The sequence below is a fragment of the Loxodonta africana genome, chromosome 13 (genome assembly GCF_030014295.1).
Source record: "Loxodonta africana isolate mLoxAfr1 chromosome 13, mLoxAfr1.hap2, whole genome shotgun sequence".
Taxonomy (NCBI): domain Eukaryota; kingdom Metazoa; phylum Chordata; class Mammalia; order Proboscidea; family Elephantidae; genus Loxodonta; species Loxodonta africana.
The window spans coordinates 25,555,764-25,578,844 of NC_087354.1; the positions used below are offsets into that span (position 1 = coordinate 25,555,764).

General features: G+C 45.6%; 1 protein-coding gene across 16 annotated transcripts in view; it reads left to right on the forward strand.

Annotated features, from left to right (window-relative positions):
* AKAP13 (A-kinase anchoring protein 13) overlaps window positions 1-22,718 on the forward strand; it is a 412,106-nt gene extending 389,388 nt beyond the window's left edge. For 14 of the 16 annotated variants that reach the window (XM_064267087.1, XM_064267095.1, XM_064267088.1 and 11 more), the window contains 6 exons: window positions 139-206; window positions 668-712; window positions 3,585-3,632; window positions 5,198-5,647; window positions 7,735-8,065; window positions 9,206-22,718. In XM_064267087.1, the coding sequence (XP_064123157.1) occupies window positions 139-206; window positions 668-712; window positions 3,585-3,632; window positions 5,198-5,647; window positions 7,735-8,065; window positions 9,206-9,255 (992 nt within the window). In that variant the 3' untranslated portion in view covers window positions 9,256-22,718. Of the gene's footprint in view, window positions 1-138; window positions 207-667; window positions 713-3,584; window positions 3,633-5,197; window positions 5,648-7,734; window positions 8,141-9,205 lie in introns of all 16 variants that reach the window. The other 2 variants (XM_064267090.1, XM_064267092.1) reach the window with 2 other exon arrangements.
* Window positions 22,719-23,081: the final 363 nt, after the last annotated feature.

A 23,081-nucleotide genomic window follows, 5' to 3' on the forward strand; every position in this document is an offset into this window, starting at 1 on the left:
TGCCACCAGGTGGCTTCCCTTTTTTTGGCATTATAATAGAATTCAGAAATACCATACACCTAAGCTATGGATTTTGTATTCTTTTCTTAGCCAATCTGTTTCACAACTTAAAAAAATTTTTTTTTTTTTTTCATTTAGGAGGAGAGAAGGAAGAAGAAGATGGCCAAGATCTTAGGAGGACAGAATCGGATAGTGGCCTGAAGAAGGTATGTCTTTCTAAAATGCCCTGTGACCTCCGTGGCACTTCCCTGTGAATTCACCGCGTGTGAAATTATTCCACTTGATCTTGTGTTGGGTACCTGACTTGCTGTTTTTAACTCCTACTTTATTTCCAGAGGAAAACACATTTTTAAAACAAACAACACAGTCAAGGGTTCGCCCTTGATTGGCCGTTTAGCCTTTCTGGTGCAGAACACTGTGTTCATATATGTAGCTCTTCCATGCCCTGGCACGACCTGAGTTTCATTAAGAGGTTTGTTTTGAATGCTCCAACCCAATCTGATTGCTTTGCTGGCGTCAGTAACAGTCACCCTCAAGTCTTCATGGCTTCGCAGTGAGAGGCTATGGTAGGAGGAAATGAGAGGCCACAGCATAACTTAGAAGCATGTTGAATTCAGTTTTTACATGGTGATCTTTCTTTTTTTAATGTGTGTTGTTTGTTTTATAGGGTGGTAACGCTAACCTGGGCTTTATGCTTAAAAGAAACAGTGAGGTAAGGACATTTGTGCTGTTTAAAAGCAGCATATGTTTAATCTTAACATTGTTCGCTTAGCAATACTCATTTTTGTTTTGCAGTTATAAACAAGATGACTCTTGGCTAAAATCTGCAGAGTTGTCAGTTTCTTTACCTTTCTTTTTTTTCCTAGTCCCAGGGCACCATTTTGGAATTAGCCATTTAGAGTATTTCCTACCAGAATGGCCTCTGATGCGCTCTCGTCCTTCAGAATCCTCTTTTAATCAACTTTCTGTAAACATTAGGCTGTGAAGTGTCCTTGGTGGTTTTTTTCAGCCTGAGTCACACTGCATATAAGTTATAGCAAACCCAATGCCAAAAGCTACAAGTCTGGAACAGGGGAAATTAACTTGGGTAATTCTACATAGTAATTTCCTGTGCTGCAAGGACTCTGGAGTTTTGTTCTTTGAGAACTGCTTTTCACTAAATGTGTGTTTCAGCTGTGAAAGTAGCCTTGCTGTTCTCCTAGTTAGGAGTCAGGTTGTAACAGTTCTCACTTTCACCTTTCTTGAACCGAGTTTCACTGATCCTGCAGGGTGGTTGCACTCTGTTCACTTGTTCCCTGCTCTCCCTGATGCTTTCTTATTAAGTAGTCTTTTCAGGTTACTAAATCAAAACAAACCAAACCAGTTGCCATCGAATTTGATTCCCACTCATGGCAGCTCCATGTGTGCAAAATAGAACTGCTCCATAGGGTTTTCGAAGCTGTGCTCTTTTAGAAACTGATCGCCAGGCCTTTCTTCCAAGGTGCCTCTGGGTGGGTTCAAACTGCCGACCTTCCTGTTAGTAGTCCGAGCACCACCCAGGGATTCCTTGAGGTTACCCATCTCCAAAATTATTTGACTCTGAGTATGTGGCTTTCTCTGTGAGCAGACTGGAATTAGGTATATGATAGTTGTTTTTCAGGGTGTACTTTCCAAGGATGTTCTTTGTATTTCTTCTTGCTTTTAACATATTAAATCTCTGAGGAGCTTTGTGAAATTTTAAGTTAAGGAGATCTTTCACTTTTTCCCCTACAACACGGAAAGATACTGTTTTATACTTGTCGGCATGGAAGTCTAAATATTGTGATGTCCTGAGGGAATCCCGTCCCATGCTTTTATCCTTAAATGAAATACACCTGGCCTCACACAGGCTTCACAGGGTGCTTGCTCTCTGTGTCTCCTGCTTAAAAATTAGCTGTTAGTTGATTTTTCCATTTGGCAGCTTCCCCTGTAGTGAGAAGAGTTGGGGTAAGAAATAGTACAAAACCAATTTGTTTTTTGTGCATGTCATTACAGATTATACCCTATAGGTGGCCATTGGGTCTTGTGTGACTTCTCTCTCAGTTTATTAAGGATAAACTTAATGCAGGATGAAAAGTATTCTCAAAGGAGCTAAGCCTGGTAGTTAAGTTTTTATTTTTTTTTTTTTTATATAAAATGGATAGATGTTTATGGTAGAAAAGTTGAAATATGTCTGAAAATCTAAAAATAAATAAACATAATCCCACCACTCAGCGATAATTACTATTATGTATTTGGTGTTCACATTTCCAATCTTTTTTTACCACAGAGCATATCTTTGTGTGTCTGAGTTTGTATGTATGAACCAGTATATAAACAGTTTATATAATTCGTATCAATAGTGCCTCTAGCTTTATTTTTCCTGCCTTTTTTTTTTTTTTTTTTTTGTCTTAACACGTTGTAAGCATTTCGCCAGGTCATAGTTTTACAAAACATGCTGTTTAAAAGCTATATATTACTACAGTGTGTACCGTGATCCAATTTTTCCAATAGTTCATTCTTTTTCTACTTCTTGCTTTTTAAACAGTGCAGCCAAGCACACCCTTGTACACGCATTTTTTACACAGCCTTTTATTTCCTCAACATGCCAGATTACTCTCCAGAAAAGAGGTTATACAGTATTTATCAGTCACTACCTGTCAGGTGCGAGAGTATCCATTTTCATCTTATGTTCACCAACACTGAATATTACCACTTTTTATTGATGTTTTATTGGTTTGATAACTTCCAGTTGTACTTGTTTTATTTTCATTTATTTGATTTCAAATAAGATTAAGTCATTTTTAATAATTATATTATTATTTTGTATTTCTTCTGAATTGTTCCTTGCCTGTTTTTCTACTAGGGAATGCATCTTTTTCTAATTGATTCATGGGAGCCTTTTTTAATCACATATTTTTTATTTGACTTTCTGTTCAAGTTTGACCTTTGCCTTTTAATGTAATTTTACATTCTTACGTAGTAAAATATGGGGAAAAAATTTCTGTAGTTTTTTTGTATTGCTTCTGTGTTTGAAAAGCCTTTTCCATTTCCTATATTTACTTCCAGCTTTCTTCATGGTTCAATTTTTACACTTAACATTTGAATCCATTTCACTTTTTTTTGTGTGAATCAGACTCAGTTTTTCCCAAAGATTTAGCCAGGTTTCCTCAGAACAATTTATTGGATATTCTGTCCTTTCCCATTAATTGGGAATGCTACTTATATCATAGACTAAATTCTTACGGTTTGTCGCCGGGTGTTCTGTTCTGTTATATTGCTGTGTCTGCCGTTTGTGTGCCAGTCATTTTAAATGATTGACGTTTTATGTTTTATAATACATTTTAATGTGTACTGATGTTCTGTCTACATACACAGTTCTGTTTGTTTCTTTGGTCTTGTTTTGCTTGTCTTGGCTACCTGTACATGCTTATTTTCTTTGCCGTTTTTAATTTGACAATATTTCATTAAAATTCAAGCACCTTGCTGTATTTAGGAAATTATCTTGCCAAATAACCACTTAGTGTAAGGGATTCCAAGACGCAGAAGTCCCTGGAATGATGTTTCCATTTTGTTTTTTCTTTCAGGTCATCCAGAGCATTGTTCACCTCCACGAAATTCTGAGCACTTTGCAGGTACATGGCTTATCTTTCATTCTTCCACTTGCCTGTTTAGAGAAAAACAGTAAAGGGAGTGGTGTTGACCTAGATCTTTGAGGTTTATAGGTTGCTTAGGGTAAATGGGGCTCTGATGCTAGGCAAGACTGACTCTCGTGATGGAAAAGGTTATAAAATGTAATGGTTATGGCACTATCTACCTTATTAGAGTGGAATTGATGAAGAAATGGTTGACTACAGGCACTATTTGGTAACCAGGCCACAAAGCACAGAGGGTACTAACATGCATTTAGGAGATGATTTACATCCAGACAGCCTGTAGTATTATAAGTTGACATTCCGTATTTCTATGTGGTATTTACGTAGGGTGGCTGTGAAGTCAGAGTCACTCTACCAAACCTGCCAACTGCACCAGTTGCGCCAACCAGTTCAGGGAAAGTAAGACTGCCCACTTCTGCTGGCAGATTGTGTGGTGGATAATAAATCCCACTGTGCGCACCAGCTGTGTCCTGTGAAAACCTCAGCTTCCCTCCCCTGTTCATTTCTGACCACAGCTGCCCACGTAGCCTTTCTGTCTCTCATCCCTAGCCACCAGGGCTAGATCAGCAGGTGCCAGCTACCATCTCAGGAGCCCACATGAATCCATACATTTCAGACCAGCTGGCCCCAGATTTGGGGTTTTCCTCTGCTGCTCCAGAGTACTAGCTACAACAGGCTCAGGAGTTCACCTGACTGTCTCCACTTCAGACCAGCCAGCTCCCAATACTCCTTTGGGTCATCCTATAATTTGCTGAAACGACTCACAGAGCTCATAGGAAACACCATTCATAACAGCTTTAATTTTTTTTTTTTTTAAATATAACAAAAAAGGGGACAAATGAAGAGATTCATGAGGCAGGTCCAGGAGGGTCCTAGTGCAGAGCTCTCGTGGCCCAAGGGGACGTACTACCATCCCAAGAGCAGATGTTCAGGATTACCAACCAGGAAGATCCATCTGAGCCTCAGGGCTCAGGGCTTTTATCAGCTTCTGAGGTTTAGTCAGCATCTGGCCCCCAGGCGTCCCTCTTGGTCTGGTCAACCCCCATTCAATAGTTTCAGGTACAGTCCAGCTCAGGAACCCAGAACAAAACAACAAATTGTTTTCTGTACCTCAAAATGGCCCTCCCCTAAACAGCCACTATTTAGTACTGAAACTCTGCTCATTTCCTTTCTTGAAGATCTGTTGTTATGTGTTGTTGTGGGCCCTCAAGCTGATTCCAGTTCATAGGATTCCTGCCTCCCCCCACCTCCTATACACATGCACATGTACTCACTCGCCCACTCCAGCCAATGCCAGTGGCCTCAGACGGCATGGGACCAAGTTTGACCAAAAAACTGACTTCCTGCCCTTCAGCATTCCTCTTTGATAATTGCCAAAGTTACCCTGGAGCGTTTTCCCTAGACCACTGATAGAGGCAGAGAAGAGTTGTGGTCTGTCTTAGTGAGTGGTGCTCTGCTCCCAAGTCCGGGTCAGGAGGTGGACCAGAAGTTAGCTCTCATCTTGGGCCTGAGCTGCGTTTCTCTCCTCCTCTGCTCTCCCTCAGGGTGTGGTGTTGCAGCAGGACAGCTACATCGAGGACCAGAAGCTGATGCTGAGTGAGCGCGTGCTCACACGGAGCTCCTCCCGCCCCAGCTCCCTCATTGAGCAGGAGAAGCAGCGCAGCCTGGAGAAGCAGCGGCAGGATCTGGCCAACCTGCAGAAGCAGCAGGCCCAGCACCTAGAGGAGAAACGCAGGCGCGAGCGGGAGTGGGAAGCCCGTGAGAGGGAGCTGCAGGAGCGCGAGGCCCGGCTGGCCCAGTGGGAGGAGAAGGTGCAGCGTGGGCAGCAGGATTTAGAGAACGACCTCAGGGAGCTCCAGCAGAAGAAGGACACATACCAGTATGACCTGGAGAGGCTGCGTGCGGCCCAGAAACAGCTCGAGAGAGAGCAGGAGCAAATGAAGAGAGACACGGAGCGCCTCAGCCAAAGGCAGATAGAACGGGACATCTCTCAGGTAATGAAGGCATTTTCCTGTTTTTGACTGATTTCCCTTCTGCTGTTCCGAGCCCAGGGACAAAAAGAGAGGTTTTCTTTATCTGTCACTAGTCTGGTTACTTAATGACTAATGCTAATTAAGAACCTTCCATTTACTATAGAGGGTCTCTATGAGTTGGAATCAACTCACCGCAGTGGACTTTTTTTTTTTTTTTTCCACGTGTACTAAGCACCACAGAAAGTAAGCAGAAATACAAACGCCCCCCCCCACCTTTTTTTTTTTTTTTTTTTTTACGTAATTTTTGTTTTATACCAAAAGTGGGGTGGAGAGTGAGTCTTTTTCTCTTTTTTGCATCTCCGAGAGGTTGATGGGGAGAATGGAGATGCCTGGGGCTTTGGGGCCAAGGAAGTTAATGGGCACTTCCAGCCAGACTGACGCCTCCCGCAGCCCCATCAGGTTAGGCTGGAATAGCCTCAGCATGTCTGAGAAAACAGGCAACCCATCTGCTCTGTGCCACATGAGAAATTGGGTGTGGTCCCCACCCTAAAGGAACCTGTAGCCTGCTGGGGGAAACACCAAGGATAAGGAACCCCCAGAAGGGGCAGTGCCTGCCATCACTCAACAGCAGTAGATGGCTCTGGTGCAGGAGCTATTCAAGAGCCCATTTTGTAGAGTCACTGGGGAGTCAGTCAGAGAGGAAAAAGCGCATCCCACCAAATGAGTGGGAGGCGACAACTGCTCTTCTGGGCAAGTGAAACTCATTCTTGTGGATATTCTAATATCTGGACTGTCCTTAGTTCCTGATTTGCCTTGCTGCCGTTGATGAAACCTTTCCTTTTCTGTAGCTGCTAAATACATGGGAGGGCTTTCAGTTATTCAGCACACTGACTCGGAGTTTCTATCGGTGATATTCCATGGTTGTTGTGGAACGTGGACGCCTTGTGGCAGATGGAGAGCCCGAGTTCACGCACATCTACCTGTCTATGGAAACTCCTATCATGTTGCTGTTGGATTGATTGATTGACCTTGGGCCATGAAAGAAAATTAAACTGACATCTTCCTGAAGGGACAGTTTTAGCTTCCTGTAGAAGTTTTCAGATATATGGTGGGGAGCAACAGATGGTCCCATTTTATGCCACAATGACTGATTCTGCCCTGTCCCCAAAAAATCAGCTGGGCTGTGGCAGAGGAAGGGTCCGAGGCAACTGAGCACAGACTAGCCGGATCCTCTTCACCTTTGGTCTGCCCTTTGCCTGACATCTGGGTATAAGCTCCACTCTTCCACTTACCCTCTAACCTGGCCAGGGTCTTATAGTCTCTTTGCCCTGAAATAATTATCTACCTCCCTGTGTAAATCAGTCTTGAGATAAGCAGCTCTCCTTGTTTCTGGGAGTTCTTTTCTGAGCTGCTTCATCAAAGGCACTATGTCTTAGTTATCTAGTGCTGCTGTAACAGAAACACCACAAATGAGTGGCTTTAACAAACAGAAATTTATTTTCTCACAGTTTAGGAGGCTAGAAGTCCAGATTCAGGGTGCCAGCTCTAGGGGAGGGCTTTCTCTCTCGGTGGGCTGTGGAGGAAGGTCCTTGCCTCTTTTGAGCTTCTGCTTCTGGGTGATCTTCATGTTCAGGTGGCTTGCTATCTCTCTTCCCCCATCTCTGCTTCTCTGGCTTGGTTCTTTAATCTCATTTATATCTCAAAAGAGATTGATTTAAGCCACACCCTACACCAATCCTGTCTAGTTAACATAACAAAGACAGCCCATTCCCAAATGAGATTATAACCACAAATCAGGGTTTACAGCCCATACTTCTGGGGGGGACACAGTTGAATCCGTAGCATGCTAGTAATTCTTTATGATACTGATTAAAGTACATGGTGTAATAAAAACAGTAATGGTATCAAAGGTAATAACACCTGGATGGTTACTGCTCAGGAGAGAGAGTAAATGAGAAGTTCTGAGCCTTACCACGGTGAGTTCTCTAGAGCCGGAGGAAGTGGGTAAACCCCAGCTGACACTAGTGTAATTCAGCCAGCATTTCTCGAGTGGGCGCCAGGGATGCTGCCGGCCTTTAGGCTAAAGCCCCCTCTCTTGAACGGTGCAGGTCTCATGTCAGCATACCAAGGTGATGAGGATCCCGTCCTTCTTCCCCAATCCTGAGGAGTCCCCTCTGCCTTCTGCACCTTCAATAGCCAAATCAGGGTCACTGGACTCCGAACTTTCAGTGTCCCCAAAAAGGAACAGCCTCTCTCGGACACACAAAGATAAAGCTTTTCACATACTGAGTTCAGCCAGCCAGACAAGTAAAGTACCCGAGGGGCCAAGCCAGACTGCAGTGTCCACCTCCACCTCCACCCGCCTGTTTGGGTTATCTAAGCCAAAGGAGAAGAAGGAAAAGAAGAAGAAGAGCAAAGGGAGCCGTTCTCAGCCTGGTGGTGAGTACGCACGCCAGCCCGGCAGCCCTAGGTTCTGAAGAATAGGGTCTGCGGTTTACAAGGGGTGTGTTTTAGGTGAGTGAAAGCTGAATTGTTGTACTTCTCACCAGACCTGCTTGCTCTGTTGGATTTAACACTAAAAACTCTTAATTTAACAAACACTGTCCAAAGCACAGATTTCATTGTTGAGGTGTTTACAGTCCACTTGAGGAACTGAAACTCACCTATGTGAAGCAGAACCCTCCATGTCTTTCTAGGCCTAGTCCAGTAACTGGTAATAACAGCTGGCATTTGTGAGTGTGTCCAGATCTGCCGTAGTCATCAAAATGGCTGGTGAGGTCAGTGATCTGAGCCCAGGGGAAATGATGACATTGAAGCTCAGAGAGATGAAATAATGTGCTAAAGGCCATAGCACCCCAGATTAAATTGCACCAAACAGGGCCTCCCAGTTTATGTGCCACTTTTTCCCTGAATCCTTCTCCATTCTTTGTGGTTGGGATTGATCTTTCTCTTATGTGTGGGAAGCTTGAGAAAATTAATATTTTCCAGGCTGTTTAGAAATATAGAGCCCTGGTGGCACAACGGTTAAGCATTCGGCTGCTAACTGAAAGGTCAGTGGTTTGAACCCACCAGTTGCTCCTCAGGAGAAAAGATCTGGTGAGCTGCTTCCATAAAGATCACAGCCTCAGAAACCCTATGGGGTAGTTCTGCTCTGTCACGTGGGCTCACCGTGAGTCAGAATCAACTCTGCAGCACATGACAACATTTAGAAATGTAAGGTCTAATGCATTAAGTAACTTGAAGAGAGAGTAGGTCGTGAAGGGGGTGTCACCCCGGGCCTCACTCAGGCAGTAAGCACTGACACCCAGCAACTGTTGCAGAGAGTTCATCGCTGTCACAGGGGGTCACTATGAGAATGGACTCCATGGCACCCAACAACAACAATGTGCTTAAAAGAATATAATATCACATATTACTTGTGGATTCCAGAGCATTCGTTGTCTACACGCCAGGGTCGTCTACCTGCATCACAAAAGATTTCACTGGGGGGGCAGAGGTGGGGAGCTAAATGAAAAGAACAACTTCGAGGTCATTTTTTTCCAAATTTCTTCTTTATATTCCTGGTTTGCACTTTTCCAGATGGCCCTGCATCTGAAGTACCAGCAGAGGGTGAAGAGATCTTCTGCTGAGCTGCCTCCTCTCTGCTGAGGCGGCCACCTCCTGCTCTGTGGTCACCAGCTCCCTCCCCGCGGTCCCTGCGTGTGCCGGCCTCTTATGTGTACACCTACCCATCTCCAGCAGCAAGTCTTTCTGTGCTGCCACGTCCTGGATAAGAAGGAGCAAAGGGGCTGGAGTGTCCGATGGAGGCGGAGGCCCAGACAGTGCTTTGGCTGTGATCTGAGACTGCCAGGGGCTCAACGGTGGAGGCTGACTGTATTAAGGATGTGAACACTGAAAGTACTGACCCCCAAAGTACTGGTGATGGTTTTGGATACATCAGGAATGGCTACTCCTAAAGCCTACAAGAGTGTTTTCCAGTGAGGTCTAAACCTCTGACACTCTTTCATTTTGGGGGACACAATCAAAATGAAGCCGTTTGGACTTCCCCTGTACATGTACAGTGACCAGTTTGCCATATACATGGGGCTTATCCGAGTTACACACAGTCTGCACCAGACAGCCTCGCTCCACCCAAGGGGACAGCCTGCCACCAAGTCAGGTGGCGTGCGGCTGCTAAGGATTGTTAAGGATTTCACACAGTAGTTCTCAGAGTCTGGTTTCCCTTTAAGCCCTCCCAGGGCACACTTTACCCCTTCTTATGCACGTATTTCCCATTTCATTTTAGCGGGGAGGACAAATATTTGTGAAAGCCCCTGAGAAAAGACTTGGTGTGTGTAAGAAGCATAAGAGCTGCACCACCTTGATCTTGGCGTTTCAGGCAAGTATCTAATCTCATCATCAAATCCAGAAGAAATCATGTATTGGCTTACCAAGATTTTTCCCACATATTCTGGGCACAGATGAGGTAGAAGTTTGATACTTTGTGGTTGTCACTGACCATTCAGAAGTGGCCACGGCCTTTTGCCAGTCTTCCTTAGCCCCATCATAATCCCCCACAGGCTTTCACTGTGGGGGCACACCCCATTGGCACACCTCTGGTCCGGTGCCTCCCTAGCCTGGCTGGCCCAGCTCCTGATGTTCCCACCCCTGTACCAGGACGAGTGGCTGAGAAGTAGGTCTAGGCGAAGGTGTTACACCTTGTGTACAGGGTTTCCACCAGCACAGATCAAGAGAGGAGCTGGCCCAGAAGGTGGGGCTGGGGTAAGTTCTCGTTCTTCTTCAGGAGGCCGTGGCAAATTGGCTTTTTATATACAATTTAAAAACTCTAAAGGTCTGCTGATAATTAGTTGTACCCTACCCCTGCCTGTTTATTTTTGGGTTTTTTCTTTTTCTCTTCTCCCTCTTTCCACTGTGTTTTGGTCTTTATTTGCTTGAGGCTCCTCACCAGTTCGTATGGGCAGGCCAGATCATTGGTAACGTTCTCTTACTAGCAACAGCAGCCTCTGAGAGCCCCTCTTCCTGCCGCACGGGGTGCTCCCATGAGGGGAGATCCTGGGAAATTGTGCTTCAGTTGTGGCCTTTGACTCCTGTGTTTTGCCCCTCAGGCACATGGGGCTTTGAACCATACGTTTAAAAAACAAACAAAAAAAATCTGTAACATGGTGCTTGTTGATGAATTGCAAGCTGGCCTTGCAGATGGAGATATTTATCTTTCAGTTTATTTGAAAGGGGTCTGGTTTAAAATTTTTAGCGTAGATTTGTTTTATTTATTTTGTGTGTGTGTTGTTTTCAGTATAATCATACTAGCCCAACGGTTTAGACTGTCTGATCAGTGCAGACCGAGGTCGCAGCCAGCACCCCTTCCTCCTCAGTGACTTTCCAAGTGCCTTGAAGGCCCAGATGAGAAGGAAGGAGAAGGGCTAGGGGAGGGGTTCATTCCCTTTCCCCCGTCCCACCCCACCTCATTCTTTTATCAAGGGATGTCTTCTTCCTTGTTTGAGAATTCAAGAAACTTGCCACCTGTGAGTTACATTTGCCTGTTTTGTCATGGAGGTTTCTTTCCCGTGAGAAATAGACTTAAAAACAAAATCATCTGATTTTCTATTGGAACCACGTGATACACCCATTGCCCCCCTTCAAGACCCTAAACAGCAAAAAGTTAAGTTGCTTCCTTCCACCACTCCCTACAACTCCAGGATACATCCTGTGCCTGTCATGGCTTCCCTTTGCTCCACCCCAGAGCCTAGCTGTGTTCTGTCACTTTCCCAGGCGTTCCCGCCTGGGACTCATGGGCCCGTTGCCAGTACAGCTGCGGGAAGGGCAGTATTGAATCAGACTGGCGTGTCGCCTTCCTGTGCAGGCACGGGGTGGCTGACCCTGTTGTCCAGGTTTTACACCAGTGAGGAGTTAGCACTGACGAGTGCTGCTTTCACGCCGACTCTTCACGGAAGCACTGTGGAGATTTTCCACAGAAGCCGCACAGCTCCGTGTGGACTTTAGAGTGTCTTTTACTCCCAACTACTATCATGTGTAATTTGTTTGGGCAGTGGTTTTTAAAAATGGAGATATCACCTCCACCCATACCCCACTAACTTAAAACCATTTGGTCAGGTTGGACAAGCTTAGAATCAGAAACCTTCTGCATTTGCCCAAGCTGCAATCAGGAATCTAGTCTGCGGTGGAAAAGAGTGGCTTTACTCAAACTGCGCTTTTGTGTCGTGAAAGTGTCATCTCTCTGTGTCATCTCTCTCCTCTGGAACTAAACCCGATGGGATTGCATTGTCGTGTTTGGGGAATTACCTGGGATTGTTGCTGCTTGTGACCTTGAGGCCTATGCTGGTTACTGAGTCTACAGCCCTGTCTACCCTTCTGTCCTGTGAAAAGGGGTGGTTGTCTGGGTTGTGACTCAGATCAAATTCCCCAGTGTCTTTCTCCACCAAGCTGGAGAAATCAGATTCCTGAAACTGCACTGAAGTTTTGGGGGGTAGTTAGTGACACTCTCCGTAGTCCTAGAATCTAGCAAACCCCATAGAAGGAGCTGCATCTTCCTTCAAATCAGATCATCTCCATGTTTCATCCCAGGGGTGATATGTGCACTTTACTTGCTCTCGTCAGTTGGCATCATTTCTGAGACAATCAGGCATACTGTTTTCCTCTTTGAAAGTGGAGAGGGTTAAGAACAAGCAGATTGCATAGGTAACTCAACCTTTGCCAACATTCCATCCTACCCCATAAGAGTTCTCTGTGGGAAAGAAATCCCTATTAAGATTTTTTTTTTAAGGTACGAATCTTACCTTTCCTCCCCCGCCCCACCCTCTTATGTCTCAGGGTGATACCACTAAAATTTTCCCTCAGCTGATTCTTTTCCTTTTTGTTATTTCCCAAGGCCTCAGTATTAGTGGTAAGCACAGATTTTTGAGACTCTTAGGGTTTTGTCTGTACCTTTACTTGAGGGGACAGGTATTACCGTATAGGGGTTTAACAGAATAGGCCCTTCCTTAAAAGCAGGGTGGAACCGTAACCTTACAGGCCAGAAGTTTCTATCCATCAAAGTGCTTTATATTCCACTCTTTTGTCTCTAAGATTTTTTTTTCACATAGCCAGTTCTTTCTTCCCAAGGACTTAGTACTTGCATGGGAGCAGAAGTGTCCTCTGACATTGTGGTGTGGCCAGCTGTGTCCCAAGGATAGTCAAGCCCAGCTTTGTAGCCAAGGCAGTCCTAAGGAGAGGGTGGCTGTGCAGTGACAGAAGACAGTGCAGAAGAATATCTGACCCCGCATGCTTGGACTTCTGTGAAGGTGGAAGCCCAGAAAACCCCTGTAGATGAAACGGTCGTGATGGCCAGCGGAGAGCTGGGCACCTCGCCATCCTCCAGCAGGGCCACTTGGACATACATCTGCTGAGGTCCTGGGGGTCGTGTCTCAGCCTTGCACTGGTGCCCTGATGCAGCCTAAGAGACAAGAAGGCAACGAGTTTGTTCTGGTTTGGTTCTGAATGTTTTTTTTCAATGTAGCATAACATTCCTAGTTAACCAGAGTCTTGGAATCTACTGCCTGCTGGCCAGGTTTTTAAAATGAAAAGTATTTTAATGCTACCATTAAAAAAAAAAAAAAAGAGGAAGCGAAAACAAAGGCATCTTTCCATGTCCTTATCTAATTTACTTTGTCACAAGATTGACAGGCCATGAGTTAGTTCTCCATCTCGCTAAGGTTGAAAGATGGGCAGACCCCACTGGCTAAGAGCTCTCCTGCCAAATGCATTGCAACCTGTTCTAGAAATCCACGCTGAAGCCCAGTCTGCGCTGTGGGCTCCTGAGCACGGAACTCATAGCGAAGCAGAGGGCACCTGCCACACCCTGGCTTAGGCGGAAAGTAAGCGCAGCACTCCTTCACTCCAAGATCTTCCCCCGGCTCAGCCTTCCCTGTGCCTCTGCGACCATCCGTCAGGGACGTATGTGCTCAGTGAACTTGCCTGTGGCGGAAGTTTAGCCTCATGGTTTCCTGTGTTTTGCATAACCCATGTGGGGTGCACTTGGTGTCAGACGCTAGGACGTGCAGGAGGGTGATTGTACACCTCATACCTCTGCTTTCATTTTTTGTTTTCAAATGCTAGACGAACATTTCTGTGCTAAATTCTATTAAAAAATGGGTTAAAACCCACATGCTGTATATTAATTTGTAATTATGTACAAAGTGAAGCAGTTTTAAACTGTAAAGATTTTTTTCAGTGTGTTTTCTGGAATTTTGCCACAACATACTGGCTTTGTATTTTATTTATCTTCCTTTCTAGGTATCAGCTTCAAACTCTTGTAAAGTCCCCCTCAACCCGTTCAAAAAAAATAATAAAATTCCTTTTAAGTCTTGATCGTTGCTGTGATTTATTCTTGTCCCTGTGGACTTCTTGAGAGATTCTCAAGATATTTTGGGTTTGTGGAAAAGTGATGTCGTCGTCCCCCCCCCCCTTAATTCTAAGGGGAACCTTCTCTCCAACGCAGCCTCCATTAAGAAAATGTTGATTTCTGTACATGTAGGAAGAGAAGTTTCCCCGGGGGCTCCTAGGAATAGTCTTAATCCACCTTGGAGTCTGGACCCCAAACCCTGAGGCTGATTGATTTTCCGGAAGTCACGGGATTTTTGCGGAATCAGAACTATTTGCAGATAACTCTGTGCAGGGGTTCACTTTGCTGTAGATGGTACTGTGTAAGAAAGGTTAATAATGTTTGTTTTTCTTTGTCAACTTTCTGCCCTACTCCACCACCAAACAAGTCCAACTGCCGAAAGCTAATTCAGGAAGCAAAGCCCTGTTTGCAGGTAACTCCATGAGGATGGACTGGGCCTGATCTCACTTGGGTCTGCTGGAGAACTGAAATACACAGGACAGTGATTGTGACCTGCCTCCAGGAGCTGTGGCACTTTCTCCTAAATTGCCTACTTCCTGTTTCTCTGTGTCTGCCTTTACTGTGCCTAGAAAGAAAGACCCTTAAATCCAGCTGGACGTTGGAGAGTCGTGCAGCGTGGTGTAACACAAAGAACATAGGCAAAGCCGGGATCCAGTCCCAGGTCCCTGCTCCCCCCACCCCACCCCCAGCTACCCAAAAGAAGAAAGGCTTTCCACAGTGCCAAGTCTTCCCTTTTTCTGTAAACTGAGAAGTGCACACATTTCTTCCCAGAGCCTTTTGTAGTCCTGGCAATAGCTGCCTCCCCGGGAGCCAGAGAAACTGGTCTCTCTTCACCCACTCACTGCCTTCGTGGCCACTGCAGCTTCGGCAGCCCCTACGCATCTGAATAGCCCCGCCTGTCCTGGCTCAGGGTGACACCTGCCCCCCCCCCCCCCGCCCCTGACACACCCTTGGCAGGGCAAGAGGAGTAATTCCTGTGGCCTCTCTCCTTGACTCCTGCTGTAGTTGATTCTGAGCCAGGGGCAGGGGAGCTGCTGTCTGGAAGGCCTGAAGAGCCAGAAGGTTCCATCCTTCTCTTCCAAAAGAAGAGAAGGCACAAAGCACGGACGGCTCCAAGAGTCCTAGACGCCATTCATGGGCACATTGAGCTCTGCTGGCTCCTGAGGGAAACTTGTATTCAGAGCCCGGGATGCCCACAAAACCGACCAGGTGGTTTATGTAAAATGGCCACTTTCTGTTGGAGGTGCCCACCCCGCGCACCCTCAGGGAGAGCCTGTGGCCTGTGGCAGCCACCTATAAACTGGCTTAGGTGGGTCTGCAGCAAAAGCTGTGCCGAAAGAGCTGCAGGTAATAGTCTGACAAGATAGAGATCCAAACCAGGATACGGGGAGAAAACCAGGAAGCTGCGAAGACAGGCCAGGCAAGGGCTTGCAGAGCAGGAAAGAAATGAAGGCTGAGTTACCTTCTTGGATGTGGAACCCAGGAGGGCTGAGCTGCCAAAAAGGCAGTTGTTGTCCAGCCTACTCCGACTTACGGCGACTCCATGTGTCCAGAGCAGAGCTGTGCTCCATGTCGTTTTCAGTGGCTGATTTTTCTGAAGTAGATCCCAGGCCTTTCTTCCAAAGTGCCTCTGGGTGGACTCAAACGGCCAGTCTTTTGACTGCAGCACGTTAACCATTTGCACCACCCCAGGGACTGCCAAACTGAGCTACAGAGTATTCGAAATAAGATGAGGAACTCTTTCCACTGAGTAGACCTGTCCCCTCCCACTAGCGTGTCCTGAGGACTCTCCTTCACTCCCACCACAGTTCTTTGGAGATTCCTTTGCCCTCAAAACCCTCCCCCTTTCTTCAGGTGCTTAGCCTCAGGGTTCCAGCCCTGCCCCCGGAGGGTGTCCCTGAGGCCTGAGAGGAGTTGCATGGGGGAAAGGGAGTTAGGATTTGGGAAGAAGTGGTGTGCCCCAGATTTTGGGAATGTGGGTCACAGAGCCCCACTGCCTTCCCTGTCTGCGCTAGTGCGGGGACCCACGTCCTCCCCCCACCCCCACACAGTCCCCAGCAGTGTTTTGTATCCCAGTTACAGCTTTGCCTCTTCCCCAGGCCCTTGCCTGGCCTCCCTCTTTCACATGCTAATTGCTTGCTCAACACAGCTATTAATAGTATAGCTGAAGTTTGGGCAGCTCTCTCCAGGCGCCTTTGTGAAACTTTCCTTCATCCTGGGAAACGCCTGGACCCATCCAGGGGTGGGGACCCAGGTCAGCCCGTGGGGGAGAATTGCCGTGGGGGAGGGGGCCTCCTGAAATGGCTGCGTGAAATGCACCAGCTAAGAGCCAGCCGCTTTTCTCCCCTTACCTCCCTCAGCTCCCCCTTCCCTTCCAATGGCCCTGAACTCACTCCTCCACAGCCGTCCAGCCCCGCTTCAGAGTTGGAGCTGGCCGGTCGCCTGGACGCCCTTGCGTCTTCGCTAGCCTGGCCTTGGGGCACCGGTCATCTGACACAATGCTTCCTGCACCAACCTGGCTGGCGCGTGAGGACCTGGGCGGGGGGCAGGACAGGGTCCCACCCTGCCTGGGAGGACTGTGGACAAAGGCAGAGGAAGCGCAGGGGAGCAAGAGAGCGAGCCCAGGCTCTGGACCAGAGAGCCTGAGCCCACACTCCATCCTGCCTTGTCATAGCTGAGCAACTTCGGACAAGCTGCTTAACCTCTCTGTGTCTACTCTCCCTCTTTCAGAAGGCAATGGCACTATCCACCTTGCGGATTAGGTGTGGTGAGATGAGGAATATTCACTGCTGGAGACAGGGCCGGCAAACATTTCTTAAAGCACGCTAGCTGCAGGAGCAGCCTGTCACAGCTGTACGTTGTTTGTTGTTAGCTGCTGTTGAGTGGGCCAACTCCTGGCCACCGGCTGCATACTGGAGGGAAACACCGCCCAGTCCTGCACCATCCGCATGATTGGCCGTGGATGGGACCCTTAGATTCATAGAGTTTTCACTGGCTGATTTTCCTAAGTAGATCTCGAGGCCTTTGCTCCTAGTCCCTCTTAGTCGGAAAGCTCCACTGAAAGCTGTTCAGCATCATAGTAAAACACAAGCCTCCACCGACCGGCGGGCGGTGGCTGCTCCTAAGGTGCGTTGGCCGAACCGGGTCTCCCATGTGGTAGGTGAGGGTTCTACCCCAGAACGTGGCCAGGCCCAGGCCACACCTGAGACAGATATATCAGAATCTTTGGGCCGGGGCCCAGGCATCCGGACTTTTAGTGCTCCCAGGTGGTTCTGGTACGCAGCTGAGGTTGGATGATGCTTCTCTCCCAGCCCCTGACCCAGAGCTTCCCCTTACATGGAGCCAGCTTGGTGTCTGATGAAAGCTTGAGTTTTGTAGACCCAGGGCTCCAGGTCTGAAGGATGACCTCTCTCTCCTTGGGGCTTTGAGTCCCACTGGCAGCCACCAAGCAGCAAAGTCAACATGAGGGAGAAGGGGACAGAAGCAGTGCCCAAGGGAGATGCACAGCCAAAGAGGGACTGGGCGGGGTTTGAGGAAACAATCCAGGGACCTCCAGAAGCAAGAAGACAGGGGCACCCATCCCACTCTGGTTGGGCTGGGCCAATCTTTGCTAGCCCAAGCATTGCCTGCAAGTCCCAGATTCTGGTGCCAATGTCTAGCCAAATTTCTCCCCAGGATGCCAGACCATCACCTCCCCAGCTCCAGCTGCACCTGCCCTTTCATGCCCACATCCGCTCCCATCCACCTGTTCTCCCAGACTAGTATCAGCCACTCCTCTGCAAGGTATGGTCTTAATGTTCAGCATGTTTGTTAACATTGTAATTCGTGTCCCCTGAAGAACACCTGGGAAACACTGGGATTTATTTTTAAAACATTTTTAAACACCTATAATCCCATCCCAAATCAAAACCAAACCCATTGCCACTGAATTGATGCCAACTGAGAGCGACCCTGTAGGACAGACTAGAGCTGCCCCCTAGGATTTCCAAGGCTGTTTTTAATCTTTATAGAAGCAGACTGCCACATCTTTCTCCCCATGGAGCTGCTGGTGGGTTTAAATCCTCAACCTTTTGGTTAGTATCTGAGCATGTTAACCACTGTGCCACCAGGGCTTCCTATAATCCCATCACCCAGAACAAACTATCAATTAATATTTCATTCTTGTTGTTAGGTGCCATCAAGTTAGTTTTCGACTCATAGCGACCGACCCTATGTACAACACGAGACATTGTCTAGTTCTATGCCATCCTCACAATCATTGCTGTATTTAAGCCCATTGTTGCAGCCACTGTGTCAATCCACCTATTAGAGGGCCTTTTTCACTGATCCTCTACATTACGAAGCACGATGTCCTTCTCCAGGGACAGGTCCCTCCTGATAGCATGTCCAAAGTAGGTGAGGCGAAGTCTTGCCATCCTGGCTTCTAAGGAGCATTCTGGCTGTACTTCTTCCCAGATGGATTTGTTCATTTTATTAGCATTTCATTAACATCCCCAATGTTTTCTGTGTACACATTTTTTTTAAAAAAAAACAAGTTAAGGTCATGTTCTACGTAGAGATTTATGTCATACTCCATTTCACATTTTGTCACAAACGGTGGGTGCTTATATATTCCACTTTATAGATATACTATTGTTGGGAACTTAGGTGTTTAAAATTTTTCCCTCCTGCAAATAACATACAGGCTATATGTGTATGTGTTTACTCTTTTTTTTAATTGTGGTAAAATATACACAACATAAAATTTGCCACTTTAACCATTTCACAGCGCCCTGGTGGCACAGTAGTTAAGCATTCAGCTTCTAACCAAAATGTCAGTAGTTTGAATCCACCAGCCGCTTCCCAGAAACCCTATGGGGCAGTTCTACTCTGTCCTATAGGGTCGCTATGAGTCGGAATCAACTCGGTGGCAATGGATTAACCATTTTAAGCATACAATTCAGTGGTATTAATCACATTCAGCCTATGACAGAAACTAACATTAAGCCATAACTCTCAATTTACCCCTCTACCCAGCCCATGGTAACCACTAATCTTCTGTCGCTATGCATTTGTCTACTCTAGATATTTCATATAAATAGGATCATACAATATATGTCCTTTGATGTCAGATTATTTCACTTAGCACCATTGTGGGGTTTAGAATTTAACCTTACCCAAAGAATTTGGTCTTTGCCCTTGCCCTAAAACCTTAGAATTTCCCTAATGGTTTAAGTGTCCTTGATAAGGACTCCAGACCTGACAGGTGATTCCTGAGAGGCAATTCTGGGTCGGGGAGAAGGGGGGCTGGCCAGGCCACAGTGACTTGTGATGATCATCTCATCATGACATGGCCAGGAAAACCCACCTCGTGATCACCTTGGGATATCAACTGATCTCAGGGCATAAGGGCTGAAGTTGGCATTATATAATGAGACCCCCAATTAAAGCTCTGGACACTGAATCTCCAAGAGCTTCCTGGTTGGCAAAAAAACATCGACTCGGGAGGGTGATGTATCCTCTTTGGGACATGGAAGCGTCACAGTTGGGAACCCTCCCAGACCTCACCCTATGTGTCCATTCTTTATGCCAATCCTGCTTTGCAGTCTTCATAATAAAGCTATAATTGTAAATGTAGCACTTTCTATGAGTTTTGTGAGTCATTCTAGAAAATTATCAAAACCAAGAGAGTAGTGACAGCCAGCAGGTCAGAGGTGAAGGAGGGCCTAGGGACACCAGAGCTTGCAGCTGGTATCCTGAGAGGGCAGAAAACCAAACCAAACCTGTTGCTGTTGAATCGGCTTCAACTCACAGCAACCCTGTAGGACAGAATAGAACTGCCCCATAGGGTTTCCCAGGAGCGCCTGGTGGATTTGAACTGTTGACCCTTTGGTTAGCAGCCATAGTGCTTAACCCCTACACCACCAGGGTTTCCTGAGAGGGTAGAAGGAATCCTGAATTTGCAGCCAGCGGGTCAGAAGTGAGGGATGCTCTTATAATTGGCGTCCTGAAGGGGTATTGGGAAAACCCCAAACTCGGAACCAGCAGGTTATAAGTGAGGGTATCATGGGGGCCCCCAAGTTTGCAGCTGATAGCTAAAGTCTTGGGCCTGTCTGGCATTCTGGAAGACTGTCTGCTTTCACCTGAGAGCTCTGACCTAGCCCCAGGCAGTCAGAGTCCGAGGAAGAAGTGCTACATGGGCAGCTGGTACTAGAACTGAACAGAGAAGTGAAAGATGGGCATTTTGATTATTATCCTATCCAATTATTTTTTATAACGGTTATCAAAAAGTGGATTTGACTGATCAACATAATCATACACAGCTAGTTTTATAACATTCATCTTTTTCTTTATTTCAAAGTAATGCATGCTTATTACAGGAAATGTAGAAACTATCAGTAAATAGAATAAATAAATAAAAATCAGCCATAGTAGGAACTTCTGCATTTAGCCAAGATGGTGTAATATGCACTGAATTTACCCTCCCACATAAAACAACAAAAAAATCAGACTAAATACATAAAAACAACAGTTTTTAAAGCACTGGACAGCAGACAGCAAAGTACAGTACTCCCTGAGAAGTTGAGGGGAGCCTTCTGAGTGACACAGGCTTTGCCATTGCTCTAAAAGTGTTTCCAGGCTTCTGTGAAGGAAGAAAACCTAGACAGAACCTGGAAGACTTCCCAGGTTGAGGACATGGAGCTGAGAGTTAGGGGAGACAAAGCTAGCTAGACTTGGCAGAACAGTTGAGGAGAGGACAGAGCGCATATAAAGAGAATTCCAGAGATCTTCAGGTCTTCCTTAAGTATTCATCAGAAAACTGATTAGCACATGAGTGTGAGGAAAGTACCTTTCAGTTAGCAGCTGAGTGCTTAACCATTGTGCCACCATGGCTCCTTCTTTCCCTAGTAATGGGGAATAATTAGACCTAGATGGGGCACTGTTCCAATCTTGCCTCACAAATCTTAAAAAGCAAAACCTGAAAGGATCAAAGTGTTTCCAAGTATCTTAATAGCATCTCAGAACAAATCTCAATTATATTTACAGGAATACAAAAATATCCAGCACCTGACAAAGTAAAATTCACAATGTCTGACATCTACTAAAAAATTGCCAGGCATACAAAGAAACGAGATATGACTCATAGTGAGGATAAAAACAAATCAAGAAACACCTATCATTTGGAATAGACTGAGGGCAGACACAGATAGAATTAGCAGGCAAGGACATTAGAAGTCATTATAACTGTGCTTCATATGTTCAAAATGTTAATTAGAAGCATGAAAAATATTTTCTTAAAAAGTTCTATGGATAAAAACTACAATGTTTGAGATGAAAAATATACTGAATTGGATTAACAACAAAGAGACTAGTGAGTCTGAGGTCATGGTAATAGAAACTATGCAAAATAAAACAGAAAATTAAAATTAACAGAGCGTCAATGAGATGTGGGACAACTTCAAGCATCCTACTATATTTGTAATTGGGAGTCCCAGAAAGGGGAAAGGGGCCCAAAAAAAATCTGAAAAAATAATAGCATTCAGACTGGTAAGGAATAAAACTATTTCTATTTTCTATTTCTAGACAAGGCGTTCTTGTATAAATAAAATTCTAAGGAATCCACTAAAAACTACTAGAAATAATAAATGAATTCAACAGAGTTGTAGGGTACACGATCAATACAAAAAATTAATTGTATTGTTATACAGTAGCACTGAACAGCCTGAAAATAAAATTAAGGAAAAAATGCCAGTTACAGAAGCTTCAAAAAATAAATAATTAGGAATAAATTTAACAAAAGAAGTGAAAAACTTACACTCTAAAAACTAAAAACCATTGCTGAAAGAAGTTAAAGAAGACCTAAATAAATGAAGATACCCCATGTTCATGGATCATAAGACTTAACACAGTTAAGATAGCAACATAATCCTTATCAAAATCCCACTACCTTCTTTGCAAAAATTGACAAGCTGGAACATGGCACTATAGACAGAAGCATAATGCTGTCCCTCTGCAGCAAAGACCCAAAAAACTAAGTAAAACAGATACAAACATCAATCCTAGAAACCTAAGCAACAAATGAAGGGGTAAAAAACTTGAACAAGCACCAAATGGAATAAGAAACTAACAGAGAACAGAGAATGAGGGGAGCCATGGTGTAGAGATTCCCTACTAGCTAACGTGGTATGGATTCACCATCTTGGACTACAGCCACCAAGTAGTGCAGACAGCAAATACGGGGAGGCAACTACATGGAGCTCATAGCAGGAGACACAGCACCCAATCCGTACATCACATCCTCTCCCTTCCCTCCTGCCTATCTGCACTGCACACTGAGCACCACACCCCCAAGCAGCACTGGCACGGACCCCCAAACCCTACCCCACACTGCCGCCCAGCCCCACCCTACCAGCTCCAGTTCATGTCACAAACAACCCATCCCCACTCCCCTTGCCTCCCGATGGACCCGCCCTGCTGCACCATAGCTGAGCAACCCAGCCAGCCCTGCTCACCTGGACAAGGTGGTGAGAAGTATCATGGTCACAGACAAGCAAGCCACAAAACACTCCCAGCCTGCCTATCCAAACATAACCAGATAAAACAAAAAAACAAGACCAAACAAACGAATCTACAATCAATAAATGAAGAAAATAATTCCCAAAAGTCCCATAAACAGCAGACAATATCAAAACATATTAAAAAAAAAACAGGACAGGATGGCTCCAGTGAGCGACCAAAATACAACACCAGATGACCTTCCAGTAGAAGAAAAGGCACTGGAACTATCTGATAAGGAACTCAAAAGTCTAATATTCAGGGCTCTCTAAGAGATTAGGAAAGACATAAAGGAAAATACAGACAAAAATAAGGAAAAAAAAAAGAATCAGGGAAAACACAGACAAAACAATGGAAGAATTCAGGAAAAAAATACTGGAACAAAATCATACAAAAACAGCAATTAGAAATCCAAAAGACAAGGTTTCACAAATGGACAGTGCAATAGAAGATTTTAGGAGCAAATTTGAAACAATGGAAGACAGGATCAGCAAAATTGAAGATAAACACTTGGGTAATGCA